The following is a 22,099-nucleotide window of genomic DNA, read 5'->3' on the forward strand; positions in this document are numbered from 1 at the left end:
TGGTTATGACAGATAATAATACAGGAACTAAGGGCCTGATCCACAAAGAGCGGCCGTAACTTACATTTTCCTATTTAAGTTACACCGCTGCAAAATCTCTACCTAAGTGCCCGATCCACATAGCACTTACCTAGACATTTTGAGCGGTGTAACTTAAATCCGTCTGGCGCAAGGCGTTCCTAATCTAATGGGGCGAGTCCCATTTAAATTAGGCGCGCTCCCGCGCCAGACGTACTGCGCATGCTCCCGACGTGATTTTCCCAACGTGCATTGCGCAAAATTACGTTACGCAGAGTTTTGTGAATCGCGCCGGGTAAAAAAAGTTGCGTCGGAAAAAAAAATGTAAAAAAAAATTTACAGCGTTGCGGGAAAGAAGGGTCTACTTTTACATGGTGTACTAACTTTACACTTTGTAAAAGCAGCCCTAATTTTGCGACGGCAAACTAATACTTACGGAGAAAAAACGAAGCTTAAAAATTTTGTGGATCTCCGTAAGTGCTAATTTGCATACCCGACGCTGGATTTCGACGAGAAATGCCCCTAGCGGCGGCTGCGGTACTGCATCCTAAGATCCGACAGTGTAAGTCCCTTACACATGTCGGATCTCCTGCCTATCTATGAGAAACTGATTCTGTGGATCAGTTCCATAGATAGAAACAGGGATACGACGGCGTATCAGTAGATACGCCGGCGTATCCCTTTTGTGGATCAGGCCCTAAGATCAGGTCATATTTTACTATAACCTTAGCAAAATACATTTTCTTAAAAATCCAGCTAGATTTTTAAACTGTGAATTATTAATAAATCAGTCAAATAGGACTTTGATTAGGAAAAGTAGATCAGATCACTTGAAGGAATATTTCTATTGACTCCCTACCTTCTTCTCTCTGCTTGGATTTCTGAAGTTCTGCACTCAAGCCTTCATCTTTTACTTCCTCTATGCAATATTCTGGACAAGTTCTTTTGCTTTTGACACTTTTGCTTGATCTTTCTTGATTTCATTTTACATGATCTGCTATAGATACAAAAAAAACTAAACTTTCTGTATCATTGTGCCTTTTGCATATGTCTCTGCTTCTTCTTTGTGTCATGATTTTCCTTTTAGGCAGGCTTATATACATTAAGGATTTCAATGTCAGGAAGTATTAACCAATTAGTCTACCTACTTTACTTTGTTTAAAGCTGATGTTTTTTTTAATTTTTTTACTCTTGTCATTTTCAAATTTTTTTCTCAGTGCAGAATGAAAAGAAGAAATCGATTTACTATAGTCAGTAAAGGCACATCTTTCAGATAGTTTTAGAGATGAAGCCCTAGTAGAGATAGACAGTATTGATTTCCCCAGGATATATTTTAATGCCAAAGTAAGAGTCCAGTGAATAAGATTATGCTATATTTTCACTGTGAAACAATTTCTGTCTCTAAAGCAAACTACAGATATAAGTCTCCCAATAACCTTTATTCTGCTATTATATGTATGAAAGTTTATTAGAACAGTAAAGTTCTCAAACGCCACTCCTATTTTGGGGAAACGATAAGCAAAGATTATGTTTTCCAACCTAATCAATAATCTTTACTCTTAAAACATTTCTGTGGATGAAAAAAGAAAAGGGGGTGATGAGCGCAAAAACAATACACTGAGCAGTCTAATGAATAAACTGGATAAAGTGCCTATGTGATAATTAAAGTGATCAGAGTATTCAGCTTGAAGGTAAATACATCAACCTAATAAATAAACATAAGTGACAAAATAGTATAAAGTGCTGGCGCAATAAACAGCAATGGATCCTAGTGGCTGGTGACTGGGGAATCCAATGGAGTGTATGAATAGACAGTTCATAGAATGGTGTTGTTCATTGGGCATGTAATAATCCAACAGATCTTCCTGGTAATGGGCTCTCAGAGCGCTTACCTTGACCCAAAGGGATTGTTGCTTAGAACGGTGTGTGACTGGCCTCTCCGGATCAGCGTGGTGGCTGTGTGGACATCAGCTGTGAGCTATGCTGGGCTTCACAAAGATGGTGGCTCCCCGACGGATCCGCGACAACAGCGAGTCAAACTAGGGAAAAATGAATTGAAGTTCCAAATAGTGAAGTACGTTTTAAAATGTGGTTTAATATATAAAAAATGGTTCCAAGGAACAAGGAACAGCTCACGTGACCGGAAGTGACGTCTTTCTGTCCCGAGTCTGTTTTTGAAGCTATATTAGCCCCCTGGATGTCATTTTTGCTTTTCCTGTAACCATTTTTTATATATTAAACCACATTTTAAAACGTACTAAGTATGACACGAGAACCTTTACAATCGCTTTAAGAAAGGAGATTGGGGGGCCACGATTGGGGGAAATGGTCGAAGACTGGTGGGCGTTTAGTTACTGGCAAAAATACATAAGAATATATCCCTCTCAGATTCAGGTCCAGGAGCCTAAGGCCCCATACACACGATAGAATCCATCCGCTGAAAAATCCCAGCAAATGGGTTTCAGCGGATAGATCCTATGGTGTGTACACTCCAGCGGATCTGTTTCCGCGGATATTTCTCCCCTGGGATGGATTCCAGCAGATCGAATATTTGCTGACATGCCAAACAAATCCATCTGCTGGAATCCATCCCAACGGATGGATCCGCTGGTCTGTATAGACTCACCGGATCCATCCGTCTGAAGGGATCCCCCGCATGCATCGTAATGATTCGACGCATGCGTGGAATTCCTTATATGACAGCGTCGCGCACGTCGCCGCGTCATAATCGCGGCGACGGCGCGACACGTCATCGCCAGAGGATTTCGGCGCGGATTACAATGCGATGGTGTGTACACTCCATCGCATAGAAATCCGCGGAAATCCTCGAGAGGATTTATCCGTGGAAACGGTCCGCTGGACCGTATCCGCGGATAAATCCTCCCGTGTGTATGGGGCCTTACAAGTTGAATATAGGTAACTCGGGCTAAATGAATTAAAAGATAGAAAGGTATAAATAAGCCATGGTTCCTATATTTTAGGTTTCAATATTTTAAGAAAATTTGCATTATCTAGAATACTGGATCATTTCTTCATAACCAGCATCATTGGCATGCAGGCTATGATTTCTTGAAAATGGACTATGGACTTCTTCCAGGCTTTAGCTATCATTTGTTTAGTTGCCAGGAACAAATATGTAACTAATTTCTGTTGGTTTGAAAAAAGGCCCAGGATTGTATGGTGTGGATTGGAAGGGCTTTCCTTGCATCTTTTGGAATAATTATATAAAGCAAATTTTGAAGGAGGCAAAAGCATAGCTTGTTCACAGACTGATTTTGCTGATAGATTTTCAAAAACAATATTGTTACATGGGTTGAAAACAAAACCCAGTTCAACTAATAGAAAAAAACATAAATATAGTAAACAAATAGAAAAAAAAAACAGAAGCCAATTGGATATTCCCTGGATCAACAACCCCTGGTGTTATTACCTATAAATGGTAAAATCCAGTTATGTTTTGTGCATTTCGGAAAGCATCCAACCCTTTTTATAAAACAATCAACTGAGCTGGCCAGAACTAGTTCTATTGGACATTTTCACAGCTCTTACTGTGAAGAAGCCTCTCCACGTGTTTTCCTCCAGATGTAAGGAGTGCCCCCTTGTCCTCTGTAATGACTTAAAAGTGAATACCTCTATACCATGGTCACTATAAATATTAATATATGGTGATCACACTCTCCCCTTCATTAAAAGAGAAGTTCAGGATTAAATCTCTCTGCCCTGAGCAGAGAGCCGTGACAGTTAATCACAGCTCTCTGCTTTCCCCTCCAGCACTCACTGGAGCTCTGGGCTGTGGAGGGGAGGGGCTGGCTCAGGCTCTCAGCAGATCGCTGAGAGGCCGAGCCAGGTGCCAAACCAGGCTTCTGGGCAGATACCGACCATATAGTCAGGTTCTTTTCAGAACCTAGACCAGCTCTGTGACATCAGGCCGACAGCAGGCTTCAGCTGTCGGATCACATGACTGCAGAACGAACTGCACTCCTGTGATCCATAGGAAAAGTATGGGCAGAAAAGCTTTGGCTATACCTCTCCTTTAATTGCCTCTGAATTAATTAAGCTCAGCTAATCGTTACTTATAGGTGAGCTTCTTCATGCCTATTATCAATTTGGCTCCCCTTCTCTGCACTTTCTCCAGCTCCCCGATATCCTTTATTTGAACTGGTGCCCAAAACTGAACTGCATATTTTAGATTAGGTTGTACTAATGCTTTGTACAGGGGGGTTTTTGTATGGTAGACATTTAATATGCAGTAACTTTTATGTTTAACATGACCTTTAATGTGTATCTGTTATTCAACGCTGAAAAACTTTCAGTATTGTATGACAGTTAAACTTTAAGAGCTTCTTGGGTAGCATATTACAATTCTGGCATTTAAACATTGGACTCAGTATCTTTGCTAAATATAGAACCAAAAAAAAGGTAACAACTACTATTTGAGCTGTGACACGGTCAGAAAATAGTATACCGAAATAACAGCTTGCTGTAAAGGGTATAACTTGCTTCTAAAGAACTGGGAGGCACAAAGAGCAGTTATGATGTGCGAAGTGCAGTGATGCCCTGTACACGCGATCAGTTCATCTGATGAAAACGGTCTGATGGATTTTTTCATCAGATACCCGATGAAGCTGACTGATGATCAGTCGTGCCTACACACCATCGGTTAAAAATCCAATCGTGTCCAACACGGTGACGTAAAACACAACGACGTGCTGAGAAAAATGAAGTTCAATGCTTCCGAGCATGCGTCGACTTGATTCTGAGCATGCGTGGATTTTTAACCGATGGACGTACCCACAGCCGATCGGTTTTTTAACCATCAGATAATTTTAAAACAAGTTCCTAGTTTTTTGACTGATGGATAAAAAACTGATGGGGCCCACACGCGATCGGTTCGTCTGATGAAAACGGTCCATCAGACCGCTTTCATCTGACGAACTGATCGTGTGTACTCGGCATAACTCGCAGGCAACCCATTCCTTAAGAAATGAACACTGATTACCACCAGGTCTTCATAGCTGTGACCCCCACAGCGAGATCTTAGCACACCAAATATCTGCAACAGCCAGGGGGCAGTGAAGTCAGCAAAACTTCCTAGTTCCTCTCTTTGTAGTGCATTTTCTATCCATTGCTGTGACAGGGATGTGTAATAGGGTCCCATAGCAAAACCATGAATGGCAGCCCAACAAACCTTCTGATGGACATATAGAGGCAGATTCACGTACCTCCGCGCATCTTTACGCCGGGCGCAGCGTATCTAAGATACACTACGCCCTGTAACTTTTTTTTTTTTTGAATCCTCAAAGAATTTGCGCCGTAAGTTACGGCGGCGTAATGTATCTTTGGCGGCATTAGGGCGCGGAATTCAAATGGATGTAATGGGGCGTGTTTTATTTAAATACGTCGTGACCCGACGTAAACAACGTTTTTTTTGAACGGCGCATGCGCTGTCCGTGGGGGTATCCCATTGCGCATGCTCGAAATTAAACCAGAACAAGCCAATGCTTACGACGGTGACGTCATTTTACGCAAATCCTTATTTGTGAACGAGTTACGCAAACGACATAAAAAATTCAAATTTCGACGTGGGAACGACGGCCATACTTAACATTGAGTACGCCACCATATAGCAGCTTTAACTATACGCCGGAAAAAGCCGAACGCAAACGACGTAAAAAAATGCGCCGGCCGGACATACATTCGTGGATCGCCGTAACTAGCTAATTTGCATACTCGACGTGGAATTCGACGGAAACGACACCTAACGGCTGGCGGAAAAAATGCACCTAAGATCCGACGGCGTACTAAGACGTACGCCTGTCGGATCGATCCCAGATGCAGCCGTATCTTGTTTTGTAGATACAAAACAAAGATACAACGCGGGAACTTTAAAATTACGCGCCGTATCACTAGATTTTGTGGATCTGCCCCATAGTATGTTGCAGCACATTATCAAAAATAATGCATGCAGCTGCAATTAGATGGTGTGAACTATTAAATGTAAAAAGTTTAATGTTAGGATTTAGGAGTGCTCTGATGTTCTATTCATCTTTAGATTAATAATGTATATGCTTGATCAGGGAGAAACCACCCATTAATTACAACGGATTATCCTTGAACGTTAAAGTAGCTGTGAACCTTTACTGAATTACATTGAGTTTTCTAAAATACTACATATTATAAATCCTAAGCGTCCCAGTGCCCCAATCTCTTGCAGCCACTTTCTCCAGTGATCACTGCATGTCATTTCTCAGGGCGGGACTCATCATGGTGACCATTGTTGACCATACTTGGTCAATGTGAGCTGAAATAGCCTCTCGTAGTCTTCATCATAAGCCTGTCGTAGGTTGACAATGGGGGAGCAAATTTTGGATTTTGTCACACCATAAAAGCAAGTAATCAAACAAAACCCACAAGAGTGGTGTGCTCTGTGTGCAAACAGCGCTTGACTGTGAAAAATAATTCACTGTAATACAACATACAATTCTAAGCTGAACAAAAGGAAAGAAATTAAAGTCCAAATAATATTGATGTGCTCAGTCCCAGCAAAGTGTAATGATGTCCAATATGTAAAATTTTCAGCATACAAAATTGGACTGTGCTGTATATGCAACAATAATCAAATCACTGCGTGTGAAGTAAAGATCCCCACTCACCGGATGGAGTTGACCCTCTTATTGTATAGCAAAAGGAGCCAAATATCGCTTAGGAAGCATTGAACTTATTTTTTCTTGGCTCATCGTAGTGTTTTACGTCACCACACTTTGGATGGTCGGAATTCGGTCTGAGTGTGTATGCAAGACAGCTTGAACGGAATTTCGACGGAAAATTCCATCAGACTTTATCCCATTGAAAATTCCGATCGTGTGTACAGGGCATTAGGCCTTGTTTACACCATGGTGCAGAGATGTCAGCACTTCTGCACGCGTCCTGCAAGGGCACAAAAAAAATTGTTCTCTATGTGCCCTTTTCAACCACAACACTGGTATCGCGTGGCAATTTTTTCTGCATGGGAAGGGAAAAAAACTGACATGACATCAACATTGGTGTAAATAAGGCACATAACTGACGCACATGAAAACTGATGGAAACTGATGTTGGTTTTCCCATGAGTTCCCATCAGTTTTCATGCATGTATGGTGTGAACGAGCCCTCATGCCTAGTACACACTATTGGTTTTCCCGATGGTCAAAAGACCGCCGGGGAAACCAAGGGGAAAACCGAGAACCGGCTCGGTCCCTTTTCCCCTGTACACACGGCCGGTTTTCCCGACAGGAAAACTGTCAGGAGAGCTTTGGTCGGGAAAACTGGCCGTGTGTATGCTCCCTCACAGTGTTTCCCATAGAAAAACTGTGGGGGAAAAAACACAGCGATTTGCGGCAAGAAAAAAGAGAACATGTTCTAATTTTTTAAACTGCAGTTTTCCTGTCGGAAAAACTGCTAAGGAGCAGACACACGGCCGGTTTTCCCGGCCAAAGAAAAACACAGCAGTTTTCCCGATGGGAAAACCGATCGTGTGTACTAGACACGATCATAGTTGTTTTGTGTAGTTGTTTGCACTTGATTTCAGCCAAATATCTTTCACTCTTCCTTCTTCAGTAATAAAATTTAAATGCTGATTGGTTGCGGCATCTGCACATTGCTGCTTGCCTAATAAATTCACTATTTTGTGCAGATTGATAGCGAAATGAAATGGCCACAAGTCCATCTGATAATACCATGAATATCAATTTTGTTTACCTGTAATTTTTCATTTTGACACTAATGTCATTTGTGCTGAAGGAATATCTTGGTCTTTTTTTTTTATTTGTTTCTTAAACAATCATGTGATGTTCCGCCTTCGTTTCCTAATATACACTGCAATGACAAAAACAGAAATGGAAAAAGTGCAGGTAGTGGACTCACAGGAAGTAACATTTGTTACACGTTCCTTATTATTTTGCCATTTCTTGGAATGGAAATAATCCCTAATGGCAACTAGAATATATTTTCCTGTAAAGGAACAGAAAACACAAATTGGACAGACTTAGTTTGTAGGAAGGACAGGATCATTATATGTTATATTTTTAGACGGGGCTCTGAGATTTGTTGGCCTTGGAATTAATTAGAAAGCAGCAATGTTACTATCCCTACTAATCAGGAGCCAACTAACCAACCTACTTAGAACTATAGTTGCCAATCATTTTAAAAACATTTTCTAGAAAGTTTTTATTACTGAGCTGGCATTTGTTAAACATTTTACAATGAGTAATTCTTGGGAATAGCCACAAACCACTATTTAACAGTAACCTATAAAGGAGAATCTATAGCATTTTGCAGGGGCCCCCTTTTTAACAGAGAGGCGATATGGACTTCTAAAATCAGAAGAGCACAATACACATTTAAAAGCACACTACTGTGCTTTAATCCAGCAGTCACCAACCGCTGATGGTCTATGAAACAATTTTGGTGGTCCCCAGGGGTTCTGCCACAAATCAACATTGTGGAGGATGTATACCGCCCAATGTTGTTTTCAATGTTGTTCTCAATGCATGCTGACAGTCAATACTGCCAGTGTTCATTAATACTCGATGCCTCGTCTGTAGATCTGGTTCCTGTTAACTCAGAGGGAGGCGGCAGAAGTAGTGCAGAGAGCGAGAGGTGAAGAAGAAGGGGACTTCCAATGGCAGCGCTGATCACAGACTGTGGGAGGGAGCACGGAGCTCAAGTACATGGCAGGATAAGGAGTGGAGAGTCAAATGATGAGTCTGTGTAAGGTAGCAGTCTGATGCAAAGTGTGGGGGGGGGGGGTTGTCAGAGAGCTGGAGCATTGTGTGTATAAGGCATGTAAAATTTATGTTAGTGATCCGTGGGATTCAAAATTGTGACTTTAGTAGTCTGTGAGGTGCGGAAGATGGTACCACTTCCATACCACTGCTTTTTAACCCACTGGCGCTGTCACTGTTAGGGCCTCCTTTTTTTGCATACACGTTATAATGCGTTATAATGCACATTTTAGGATTGAAGATTACTTAACCACTTCAATACCAGACACTTTCCCCCCACTTCCTGCCCAGGAATTGCGCGGTCATGCAACGCTGTACCCAAACTAAATGTTTATAATTTTCCACAAATAGAGCTTTCTTTTGGTGATATTTGATCACCTCTGCGGTTTTTAATTTTTGCGCTATTAACGAAAAACACAAACAATTTTGAAAAAAAAAAAAAGGTGGGCACTGATAGGCGCCACTGATGGCACTGATAGGCGGCACTTATAGGCACTGATGGGCCGAACTTATAGGCACCGATGGGCACTGATAGGCAGCACTGATGAGGAGCTACTGACAGGCATTGCTGAGTGGCACTTTTATGGGCACTGACAGGCTTTATAGAGGGAGACAGGCTGGCAGGTGATGGGCACCTTTTGATGAGGGCTGTGCTGATAATCAATGTGTTGATTATCAGCACAGCCCTCCCCCCCCCCCCCGACAGGAAGAGCTGCCGCTTGGCTCTCCCTGTCAGCGTGAACCAAGGAAAACCATATATTTGCACTTCCTACCAATTCCTAGGCTTCATACTACAATCGGAGTTGCAGTATGTCAGACTGACACACAGCACCTCCGATCGCCACGCTGCGCACCTCCACGGGCGCGCGCCAACTCTTTTATCCTGATCACATCATATGACACCCAATCAGGATAACTAAACCACTTTGTCGCGGTCATTTTGCTATACGGCGGGCGGCAAGTGATTAAACCCCCCAAAAATTATATATTTTCTGAAAGCAGAGATCTTGTAGAATAAAAATTGTTCATAAATGAAGCTTTAAAAGCCTTTACAGGTCATCCATTTAGAGTTATCAGTAAATTATGGCCCTTTAAATATTTTTTATAACTCTGACATGCATGGTGATACCTGATATGTGTAGCGCAATTATCCTTTTCGCACATAGGCACACCCAATCCGGGGATCTGTTTATAAGTCTATGCTGCCAGCCTTGTATGCCATAGACAGCTTATTTTTAGCTATATACGTAAATGTGATTAGCTTAAAGTCACCTGTTGATAATGTCAAATTGAAAAACTGATAACTGAAAAGAAGATTGTAAACACGTACCTCTTCTGTTGCCCTCACTGCTGTATCCTGCTCCGTTGCTGAGGAACTGCCCCCCAAAGTGTTTAGAGAAACCCTTACATCCAGGAGAGTTGATCGCCTGTGTTTCCTCTGCAGTGCTCACTGGTTCCATCACAGTAGCAATGTAGAGGTTGACAGAAGGATCCAGTGAGCACTGCAGAAGACACATGAGTTTGACACTCCAGGAAGTGACGGCTTTGCAGCTGACTTCAGGAGAAAATTCCTCAGCAACTCTGGTGGTAGCAGGATAGGTTCTAAAAATACCGTATATACAGCCTGTTTTCCAGGGAACTTCTTTAAAATGTATTTGACTTTGGCAACAGGGTCGCCTTAATGTGATTTCTTTTTTTTTTAGTCTATGAGGCAGGGCTGACCTTACTCTAGTAAAAGTGTTACTAAACCCACAACAGTAAAATCAGTCTGTGGGCCAGATCCACGAAGCAGTTACGCTGGCGTATCTATTGATACGCCGCGTAACTTCTAGGTTGCTCCGGCGTATCTTTGTTTTGTATCCACAAAACAAGATACACCTGAAGCTGGGCTAGATCCGACTGGCGTACGTCTTAGTACGCCGTCGGATCTAAGGTGCATATTTCCGCTGGCCGCTAGGTGGCGCTTCCGTCGATTTCCACGTCGAGTATGCAAATTAGCTAGATACGCCAATCCACAAACGTACGTCTGCATTTTTTTACGTCGTTTCCGTAAGGCTTTTTCCGGCGTAAAGTTACCCCTGCTATATGAGGCGTAGCCAATGTTAAGTATGGACGTCGGGCCAGCGTCTAATTTTCGGTTGTTTACGTCGTTTGCCTAAAACGTTCGCGAATAGGGCTTTGCAAAGAATTACGTTCACGTTGAAAGCATTGGCTTGTTGCGGGTTTATTTGGAGCATGCGAACTGGGATACCCCCACGGACGGCATGCGCTGTTCAAAAAAAACGTCATTTACGTGAGGTCAAGACGTATTAACATAAAACACGCCCACAACTTAGTGATTTGAATTGCGCGCCCTTACGCCCCCACATTTACACTACGCCGCCGTAACTTACGGCGCAAATTCTTTGTGGATACAGGAAATACGCTGTAAGTTACGGCGGCGTAGTGTATCTGAGATACGCTACGCCGGACTTAAAAAAACGCTGTGCAACGTGGATCTAGCCCTGTATATGCAGTAAAGCAGGCTTGTTATAATCACTGTGGAAGGGGTTAATTCTCTACATTGTGTAAAAAGGCTGTTTGATCCTGTCTTCTTAATCCTCCCCTTCTTCCACAGTCACTAATCTATCTGCTGATAAAACAGAACTTTGGGGACAAACTGCACATGCTCAGTTTGATGTGTATTGCTAGAGTTTTTTTCTTGGGAGGGTGCATGTGATCAGCACAGGACCAATCAGCACTGTCCAGGCAGAGGGTAGCCTCATAGGACAATTAGGGGGGAGAATGAAAACTCCTCCTACAAGCTTTAATCAGACACTGATAGAAGTTACAAGACTGCTATATACTGCTGATGAGAAAAGGTATTTAGCAGATTATTTTTATTAAAACAAATTTCCATGTTCTGTGTAATGTGGGTGACCAGATACAGTGAATGCAGGGTCCTGGATTTAGTAACACTTTAACAGATTGAAGATCTAAATTAATGAATCATAACAGTCCTTACAGTCAACTTGTACAGAGAGAATATGTAAGCTGCCATGGCTGACTTCTGGAAATGCTAGTTGTGTGGCTGTCATTCTGACTCTCATAACTGAGTCAGTGACTGAGAATAAGTATGCATATAAGGATCTGCGACTTGACTCTACTGATTTGTCCGCTTGTTTTGACAGTATTAAAAACAGTGGGTCAGCATAACAGCCAGGCAGCTGACATTGTCAAAATGAGATCTGCAATAGGTATCAGCATTCTCTAAATCAGACCTGTTTGGAGGATAACTCTGCTGATTGATCCCTCTAAAAATGCTAGTTGCCAGCAGCTATTGTTAATCCAATGGCTTTGAGGCTTTCAGGATCACTGACCTGAAACATATACATATCAGGAGTTAGGACTTCAGTCTGGCCTTCTATCTGCATGCTGGTTTCAGGTTAATGACTCAGAAAGTGGCTGTCAGCAATGGCAGTCTATGTGTGTTTCTAATGACAGGTTGCCTTTTAGGTGTTGAATTATACTGAGAAGTTTGCTGTTGAAAGGATGCGGGCACAAAATTTAGAACGTTGTCAAGTTGCTCATATCCTTTCAACATGTATATTTCTTCATATACAGATCACCACTAGAGGTCACGCATATCTGTGAAAAAACAAAATCTAAATATGGAAGAATGAGCAAGTAAAAGTGTGACAGTCACAGCAAAATGACTGTAGTGAGCTGACAATGCTGCCATGCCAAACTGAAATCCCAAGAGGTAATTTCAGTCTATCCTGAGTCCTCCTCTGCTTGACTATTGAACACGTCCCCTTATGTTATGGAGATGAGCAGAGGGGGGTGGTGTTTTGTGGTCCAGTGGGAAGACAAGGTAAGGCTGACAAAACTGCTTAGGATTTTAGGGCAGTGAAATCTGTGTTTGCTCTACATACCACAGGGAGTTAGGAGAACTTTAAGACCTCTTTGACACTGGGGTGGTGCGGGCTTTAGCGGTAAAGCGCCACTAGTTTTAGCAGCGCTTTATCACTGTTATAGCAGTGCTTTGGCGCCACTAATGGTGCACTTTTAAACCCCCAGAAGGGGTTAAAAGCGCCTGCTTAGCATTGCTTTTTATAGCGCTTTTAAGGCGCTTTAAAAAGCGGCGCCCATTAATTTCAATGGGCAGGGGCGGGGGAGAAGCAGTGTATACACCGCTCCCGCACCACCCCAAAGATGCTGCTTGCAGGACTTTTTTTTCCAGTCCTGCAAGCGCACCGCCTAAGTGCTTTGCCACTGGGGCTGCAGAAAAGGCAGTTTACGGGTGCTATTTTTAGCGTAAAAATGCCTGTAAAGCGCCTCAGTGTAAAAGGGGTCTTATGCCGCGTACACACCATCACTTTATGTGATGAAAAAAAATGACGTTTTTAAAAACGTCACTTTAATTGACCGTGTGTGGGGGAAAACGTCGTTTTATGTCTTGTAAAAAACGACAGAAAAAAATTGAAGCATGCTTCAATTTTATGTGTCGTTTTTCAAAAGTGCACTTTTTACTTCACAGAAATTGACCGTGTGTAGCAAAAAACGTCGTTTTCTAAGACGTTTTTTCATCCACGCATGCCCAGAAGCAAGCTTCAATGGTAAAACGTGGTGGAACGTAACCTCACTTTGCAAGATCATTGTGAGAAAACGATGGTGTGTAGGCAACTTCGTCTTAGAAAATTGAAGTTTCAAAAACGTCATTTTTTACTTCACAGAAAGTGTCGTTTTTTTTCATCACATAAAGTGATGGTGTGTACGGGGCATAAGGCTCCATGCACACTAGCATTTTTTTATAAGCTCAAAAAAAAAAAAAAAAAAAAGCTGGATGAAAGATAATGATAATAAAGTGTTTTTGCCGGCTAGTAGTAACGTTTTAGTAGCTTTTAGGAGCGTTAGCGTTTTATTCGTGTTTTTACAGTACACAAAGAAAAAAAAAAAAGCTTGAAAAAAGCTGTTAGGAGCCTTTTAGTAGCGACTAGAAACATTTAGGATTTTTTTTCTGCCAGGAAAACACTTCCAAAACTATTTTCTGCTGCTACAAGCTAAAGCTTAAAAAATGCCTCTAGCAAAAAATCGTGTGCATGGACACATAGGATAAAATATTAGCCTCTAGGAGCAGAAGAAAATGCTCATAGTAGAATCTAGGAGCTTAAAAAACACTAGTGTACATGAAGCCTTAGTTGAATTAAATCAGTTTAAAATACTCCCAGCACATCAAAACAGATGGTGTTCAAAGCCCTACAGTTTGTGTTCTATCTAAAGCAGCCACAGCCCGAGTAGAAAAGTCTGTCCCCTGCCAGCATGCTGCAGAGAAGGCCCCTTGCTTTCTGTGGGAAAACAGTATTCTTTCTGCAGGGGTGCAACACATCTCCTTCTGAGCCAGACCTATAGCTCTTTCCTGAGCTGTGGTTCTGGCTCAGCAGTGGGCACATCAGACCTATGAAGAGACCACTACTTTAATAAGAAATCAAGTAAATTATTGAAAAGGTGCTTTGGGGTGGGGGACGCAGAGCCCCTGCCCGAAAGCACCCACCCCCATGTTGAGGGCATGTGGCCTGGTATGGTTCAGGAGGGGGGTGCACTCTCTCGCCCCCCTCCCCCATCCTGACCTGCCGGGCTGCATGCTTGGATAAGGGTCTATTATGGATTTTGGGGGGGACCCCACGCTGTTTTTTTCATCTATATTGCTGAGAGACTGCAATACATTACAGTAGTGAGCAAGTTTAAATGACCTTTTTTCCTTTAGAAATGTCATTATTGCTGTGGCATGTTTTATACATTGCACATATGCACCACTTTACAGGCAGACTAAGGGGACCCCCCCAGGCACGATATTTAAAGGAATATAATTTCTTTATTGTTTCACTTTAAGCATCATTAAAATCACTGCTCTTGAAAAAACAATCATTTAAAAAACTTTTTTTTGCATTGATAAATGTCCCCTAGGGCAGTACCCGGGTCCCCATACACTTTTTATGGCAATAACTTGCATATAAGCCTTTAAAAGGAGGACCTTCGATTTTTTATGTCTGTGTCCCATAGACTTTAATAGGGGATCGCTAGAACTTTTGGCCTGTTCGAGGTGTTCTAGTGCAAACCAAACTGGGTGGTGCTCGGCCCATCCCTATTTGCCACTTTGTGTTGGTCTATCACATAAAATCCTAATAAAGTACATTTATGTTTTTGTTTGTAACATGACAAAATGTGGAAAATGTAAGAGGTATGAATCGTTTTTCAATGCACAGTACCTCAAACCAAGTTGAACGAATGTAAGTTGGCAAAAAAATGTACTTACGTTCAACTTGAACATCGGGACCATCCCTAGTGGCAAATAATTGTAAAGTGGAAGGAAAATTATAAATGTTTGTAAAAAATGTTTACAAATAAATATGTGAAAAGTGTGGCATACATTTGTATTCAGCCCCCCTGAGACAATACTTTGTACAACCACCTTTCACTGCAATTACAGCTGCAAGTATTTTTGGGTATGTCTCTACCAGCTTTGCACATCAAGAGAATTACCTTTTTGCCCATTCTTTGCAAAATGGCTCAAGCTGTCAGATTGGATGGAGAGTGTCTGTGAACAGCAATGTTCAAGTCTTGCCACAGATTCTCAATTGAATTTAGGTCTGGACTTTGACTGGGCTATTCTAACACATGAATATGCTTTGATCTAAACCATTCCATTGTAGCTCTGGCTGTGTGTTTAGGCCCTATGCACACGAGAAGCAATTACAAACACTAATCGCGTTTTACCGCGATTAGCGGCGTTTTATCACGTTTGCGGCTGTCAGCGCTTATCTCAAAGACATTGTAGACCCTCCCAAAGTTTAAAACGCAAAAATAAAACGCTTCTGAACCCAACATTTTGCGAGTGAAAAAACGGACATAAACCCAACTGCTTTAAAACGCCAAAAAACGTGATTGTGTGCATGGACACATAGGATAACATTAAATGTGTTCAGGGGCAGTTGAAAAAAATGCCCAAATGCCTCTGAACTCGAGTTTAGCAGCGTCTCGTGTGCATGGGGCCTTAGGGTTGTTGTCCTGCTGAAAGGTGAACCTTCACCCCAGTCTTAAGTCTTTTGCAGACTCTAAGGCCGCGTACACACGGTCGGTCCAAACCGATGAAAACGGCCTGAAGTCCAGTTTCATTGGTCTGTTGTCCTTCGGACAGATTTTTGGAGTGCACGACTAATAATTGTCAGATTCTCCCACCTGAGCTGTGGATCTCTTCAGCTCTTCCAGAGTTTCCATGGGCCTCTTGGCTGCTTCTCTGATTAATGGGCCATTCAGAGAATATGACACCTGCTGCTTCTCTCCACCTTGTCCAAGCAGATAAAGCCTTGTATTTATTTGTAAAAACTACAAGGCATTTTATGAATGGGGGCCTATATAATTATTTCTGTAACTCTGCATTAAATTCAGGTAAAAAAACATAGAGATTGTATATACATACATTACAAAGGCACGTCTTTGGAATGTTAGCGATGCTTGCACAGAATGTATTATTTGCTTTCACACATAACTGTGTAAGTGTTTATGACCCAGCTTGTGGTGCAATGAATGCCAGCTGTCCACAATTTTTACCTTCATACATGGAATTGTTTTGACACATCAAACATAATAGATGCAAGTTAAGGAGTATGCTTCTACTTGCTGACTTTATTTTCTTTATGACAGTTGGGCAGAATGGGGATTTCTGGTGGGGGATTTTACCAGTGAAGCCTCCTAGATATATAACAAGACAGTATGTAATTTCACTTGCCCATACCCACATAAAATACACTTTAGATGGAGTTACCCTTTGAAAAAATGAGTTGACAGCTGAATAAAGATAAACTAACAGTGGAACAAAAATGCTTGCTTTCTGATTAATTAGGTATACAAAATGAAAGCAGCAAATTCAAAACTCCAGCATGTTGAAGATTTAAATCACAAAAAGCCTAAAATGATAGTATTATCATATGTGTAGTCGGGAATGTTAGTAGATATGGCAGCCGATATGAAACTGGCAGTCATGTGTGTAGATTGGCAACTTTTGGACCATATTTGGCTTTCTCACTTGTTTCTGATGGCCTTTAACAATACTGCACTAAATAATATTATTGGAGGTGATGATGTAACTGTGTTTGGTAGAAGCATGGTAAGCAGTAGATACATCAAAATATCAGAAACAACACTGAAGTTATAGTTACATAGTTACATAGTTATGCCTATAGGCACGTGACTTAAAGCAAATCTAAGCTTTGCCCTTAGGCCCCGCACACACGACCGAGTTTCTCGGCAGTATTCAGCCAGAAACTCGGTCGGAGCTGGATTCTGCCGAGAAACTCGGTCGTGTGTACAATTTTCAGCGAGGAAGCCGACGAGGAACTCGTCGGGCCGAAAAGAGAACATGTTCTCTATTTCCTCGTTGTTCAATGAGGAAAGTCGGCCCGCCGAAATCTCGGCGGCTTCCACACCGAACTCGACGAGGAACTCGATGTGTTTGGCCCGTCGAGTTCCTCGGACGTGTGTACGGGGCCAGATGACAATGCAACTGGCTCACTTTAATACCCTCTTCTCCAGCTCCTATACATCATTTTCCTCCATAGTGGATCTATGTAATTCACTTCCCTGCCTCTCATATGGCAGCGCTAGTGTAAAGGATCAAACTAGAGTGATTTGGAGCTTCCACAAGGTTTCCTTTTCTGGTGGTCAAACAGAGCAGCAGGGTAGTAGAAAAAAAAGGGAAATCGTGTTGCTGGGAAGGGGGACATTAAAGATGTTGATTTGCCCTGCATGATTAGTGAATAGGTTAACTCTAAAGATCCGCTCCATGCAAAAAGTAAAATATTACCCAGAAAACATTACCAGGAAACCAAAAATCGAAGAACATTTTACACAACTGGGAAAAAAAAACGAATTTTCCAGAATATTTCTGGTGGGGCTACAGCCTCTTTCTACTCATATTGTGCTGGTTGAGCTCATTTCAAATCTACATGTCTTTGTATTAGGACTGATGGCTGCAGAATTACTAGGCCAGAATTGGAGACCCACAGGACAAATGGGATATACAACATGGCAATTACACTGTTGTGTCCTGTTAAAGGATGAAAGACAATATAGAGTATACCTTTAAATAATGGATGCATGTGTAGCAAGGTCCCAGACCTCCAAAAGCCTAATGGTGACCTCCAGAGTTAGGGAGAACTGACATCCGTCTTTGTAGAGTGGGTTACAAGGCATGGTGGGTGTGATGCAAGACGGAGTGATGGGCAGCAGACACTTTTTGAATGCAAAAGAGATTTATTGTCTCTTAACAGAACTGTGGGAGAGAGGGTTACGGCCTCTTTACTCACCAAGCTCCCAGTCTCTCACTAGACTCTCAGACCCAGTCGCCACTGGATCCCCGGAGCTCCTCCACTTCCATAACTTGGTATCTTCCTCAAGCGTCACCACCGCTTCCCTGCTAGGTCCCTGGCTTGACACTCACAGATACTCCTCAAGCATCACCCCCTCTGACCCGCTAGGTCCCTGGCTTGGCACTCACTGATGCTCCTCAAGCCTCACCTCTGCTGTCCCGCTGGGTCCCTGGCTTGGCACCTGCTGAAGTTTTTCTACTTCTTAACCATCCCCAGCTGGTGAGAAGACCACTCTGGTACTAGCTCCAGCTTACTGACAGTGGTCTCCGGTAACAAGGTGGATAGCCCTTGTCTATCTATTGTCACCCGCATAACGTCACCTAGCCACAGAAGAGAGAAGGTGCAGCAAGCTCAGAACTAGAGAGTAATCAGTAGATCTACTAACAATTAACCAGGGCAACTACCGCCTGGCAAACTAAATTTACTACCAACCCTGCCTAAACATCAGTGTGCTACACATGTTTCCAACTATTTTTAATATGTTTAACTTACAAGTCTTATATTCACGTATCAGTAGTACTTTGTTTGAGGACTTACATGCATTGCTATATTGTGTTAAGCCAGCAGACATCAAACTAGAAAAACATTATGCTTCAATCTTGTGAAAGGGCAGGGCTGTAAATTACATCTTAAGTATACAAATATCTAGTTTCATTACGTAACACTCCCCAAACGAACAACACAATTGAAAACAGGGTGTAGGGAGCAATTCCTAATATTGCCAGGAGACATAGGGTCAGTCGCAGGCACAGGAGTACAGAATTAACACTACGGCCCATTGAAAGGGGGGGGGGGGGACACAAGTCGTTTTCCATCTGAGGCTAAAGTCAAATTTACATGGCACCTTATAAAGGTCAGAGGTATAAGCTTTTTTACAGGAATTATAGATTAGGAAAAGTTATTAGTGTCCAACTTGGCACACATGTAAAGCAGGGGGAAATTGGAAAGTTGTGAAAAGGAAAGTTTTTAATGTTTTAAAGTAACTGCACATTTGGAATAGGATATATATATATATATATATATATATATATATATATATATATATATATATATAGTACTTTATAAGAGACGTTGGGGGTTATTTACAAAAGGCAAATCCACTTTGCACTAAAAGTGCACTGCAAGTGCATCTGAAAGTGCACTTTCAAATGCAGTCGCTGTAGATCTGAGGGGGACATGCAAGAAAAAAAAAAACAGCATTTTTGCTTGCACATGAATGGATTATAAAATCAGCAGAGCTTCCCCTCATTTCAGAGCTTCCCCTCAGAGCTACAGCGATCTACACTTTTAAGTGCATTTGCAGTGCACAGTGGATTTGCCTTTTGTAAATAGCCCCCATTGTGTGTTATAGTGTGCTGTGGTGCACTGTAGGGCAGATTCACTCAGAAGATGTGCATTTGGAATAGCACTTCAACCATCAACACGGTGTGAACTAGCCGTTATTAGTCATTTTTAAATTATGCTCATTACATTTATTTAGAAGGTAGTGGCCCCCAAAATAGTTGAAAGGTAAGAGATCCCTATATATCAGCCATTCTCAACCTTTTCACCTCTTGAAATAACTTTCCGGTCTTAGGGAACCCCTGCTAAAAATTACTGTATCTACAACTCATGATACATTAGTGAGATGGTCAGTGGGAAGAATGCTCCCTACACTTGTGGCCATTGGGAAGGGTTACCCTCTTACAGATAGCTAAAATGATCAATTGTGTCAGTGGGAACTTATCTGAGAGGCAGAAATTGCTCCTTGGTCAAGGAACCGCTAACAGCCTCTGGAGAAACCATAGGGTTCCATAGACCCCTGGTTGAGAAAATCTGCTATATATAGACCCCAGAACATTGTCATTAGTTGAGGCACAATGACAATTGCACATAACCCCCAGGAAAATCATAATGGGGTATTTTCAATATTATCCACCATATACAGTATTTTATGATACTTTAGTTGCATTTCACTTTGCTGTGTATATGACTTAAAGCAACTTCTGAGCATTCAGGCTTTAGCAGGACTGTCACTTGATGCCTTTATATGAATACCCAATCAAATTTTGATTGACGTTGGGTAATTGGGGTTCCCAGTAAGGGTGGATTACAGCTGTGTGGCCTGGGATTTAGGTCATAAGCTATCATATAGACATATTTTTTTTGGTAAATTGTTATTCATGTTCTACTGTTTTATTTAAATTAATTCATTTTTTCCCCCACAGAAATTTCGAGAATTTGTCCCGGGGACCACGAGCAATAGAGTTCTTCAGCATCAAGGATCATTGGATGGATGGGGTACATCTTCCCTGCAGAGCTATGATGAGAGTTCAGTTATACAGAGTCCTCCACCCCGGTCCATGTCACCTGCTTGGAGTGACCGTTCACCATCCCCATCACCTGTACGAATGGAGAATGACCTTAGAGTAGGAAATCAGATGAAAGCACTTATTGCCAGAAATATCATCAATGCAGCAAAGCGCAAGAATGCTTCACCATGGGGGGTTACTAGTCCGCAGTCTCCTCTTCATATTACGTCACCCTGGAGTCTGCCAGTTGGCAATGGATCTTCTCTGCCTGCTACACCTAGAGCCAGACGGTCACCAACTGGTTCAGATATCTCAATGGAATCAGAGGATTCTGGAGCAAAATCTCCAGGATTTCGTAGCATTCCATTCTCACCAAAGGGGTGGTATGGTAGCATGCGAGGGAAGCGAGATAGTCTACCCTCTAGCTCACCCTTTGCTTACACCCCATAAATGATTCTGTCCAGCTCCAGTACTATTAGATACCAAATCAACCTTCTGGAGCACAAACAGCTTTCCATGTCCTATACTGCCAAATAGGCTTTTAGATTTAAACTACAAACATTTGGGAATTAAAAATTTAAATCTTAAAAATACATTTAAAATGGATCAGTTCTGACTTCACAGGGTAAAACTCAACAGAAGTCTAAGCATTCACTGACATTAAACCTAAATAAACCATGAATAATTCCCGTAACTGCTGAGCAATATATTTCAAAGTAGTTTCTCATGAACACTGTAAATTGTATAAAGTCAAATAAACCTCCATTTTTTTATTAATATTTTAATCCCAGCATTTTATTTTTTAAGACACGAGTTATAAAACTAAATGGAATAACTGTATTATTAATCGCATTTTGGAGGCAACAATATGAGTTTTGAAATAAAGAATTATTACTGGAACAATAAGGAACATTTGTAATATTGAAGCTTTTTTTTTTCCAAACAACTGACTGTGGACCTTTATTGTCATATATGTATAGCTTTGTGGAAAATTAATCAGCAGACGGCTTCAATTACCTACAAAATATGATGGACAGGTTTTGCAAGAATTTACTTTTGTAACGTGCAGAACATTTTGTTAGGCGAATACGAGACAATTGCTTCGGACTACCTAGCAAAAAGATTTAACCTCTGCTGATAACAATCTTCAAATGTAAAAGGCTAAGTGCGGATCATTCCAAGTAATGAAGATCTTAAACTAATCCTTCAACATGCCGGAAAAGCTTTAACATTTGAGAGCCCAAGGAAACAAACTTGTAGTCATACACAGCATTCAGGTGGATTGGTTTGGCGATTGACAACAAATATTAGAAAAGACTACAAAAATGACTGGAAATCCATGAGTAAAAACATTATTTTAACTGGGAGGAATACATGATGATCAGTGGTGCTTGCTGACCATCTAGGATAACCAATCCGGTTTCTTCTTAGACAAAAATCTGTTCGTGGCCAGCGTTATACATAATTCGATATCAAGACAATCCAGAGGGTGGATGTAATGGGCTTAACTGTGAAGGCATTTCCACATCTGCCTTTGCACTGATAAAAACCTCTCAGTATTCTATGCATAGGCTTTTGTCACTGCACATTTATCAATGCACTATAATTGCTTTTAACTGTC

General features: G+C 41.7%; 1 protein-coding gene across 4 annotated transcripts in view; it reads left to right on the forward strand.

Moving 5' to 3' along the window:
- SYNPO (synaptopodin) overlaps positions 1–21,416 on the forward strand; it is a 141,065-nt gene extending 119,649 nt beyond the window's left edge. For all 4 annotated transcript variants that reach the window (XM_040345039.1, XM_040345040.1, XM_040345037.1 and 1 more), the window contains one exon: positions 20,395–21,416. In XM_040345039.1, coding sequence (XP_040200973.1) covers positions 20,395–20,928 — 534 coding nt within the window. In that variant the 3' untranslated portion in view covers positions 20,929–21,416. The remainder of the gene's footprint in view (positions 1–20,394) is intronic.
- The last annotated feature ends 683 nt before the right edge of the window (positions 21,417–22,099 follow it).

This window comes from Rana temporaria, chromosome 3, assembly GCF_905171775.1.
Source record: "Rana temporaria chromosome 3, aRanTem1.1, whole genome shotgun sequence".
Taxonomy (NCBI): domain Eukaryota; kingdom Metazoa; phylum Chordata; class Amphibia; order Anura; family Ranidae; genus Rana; species Rana temporaria.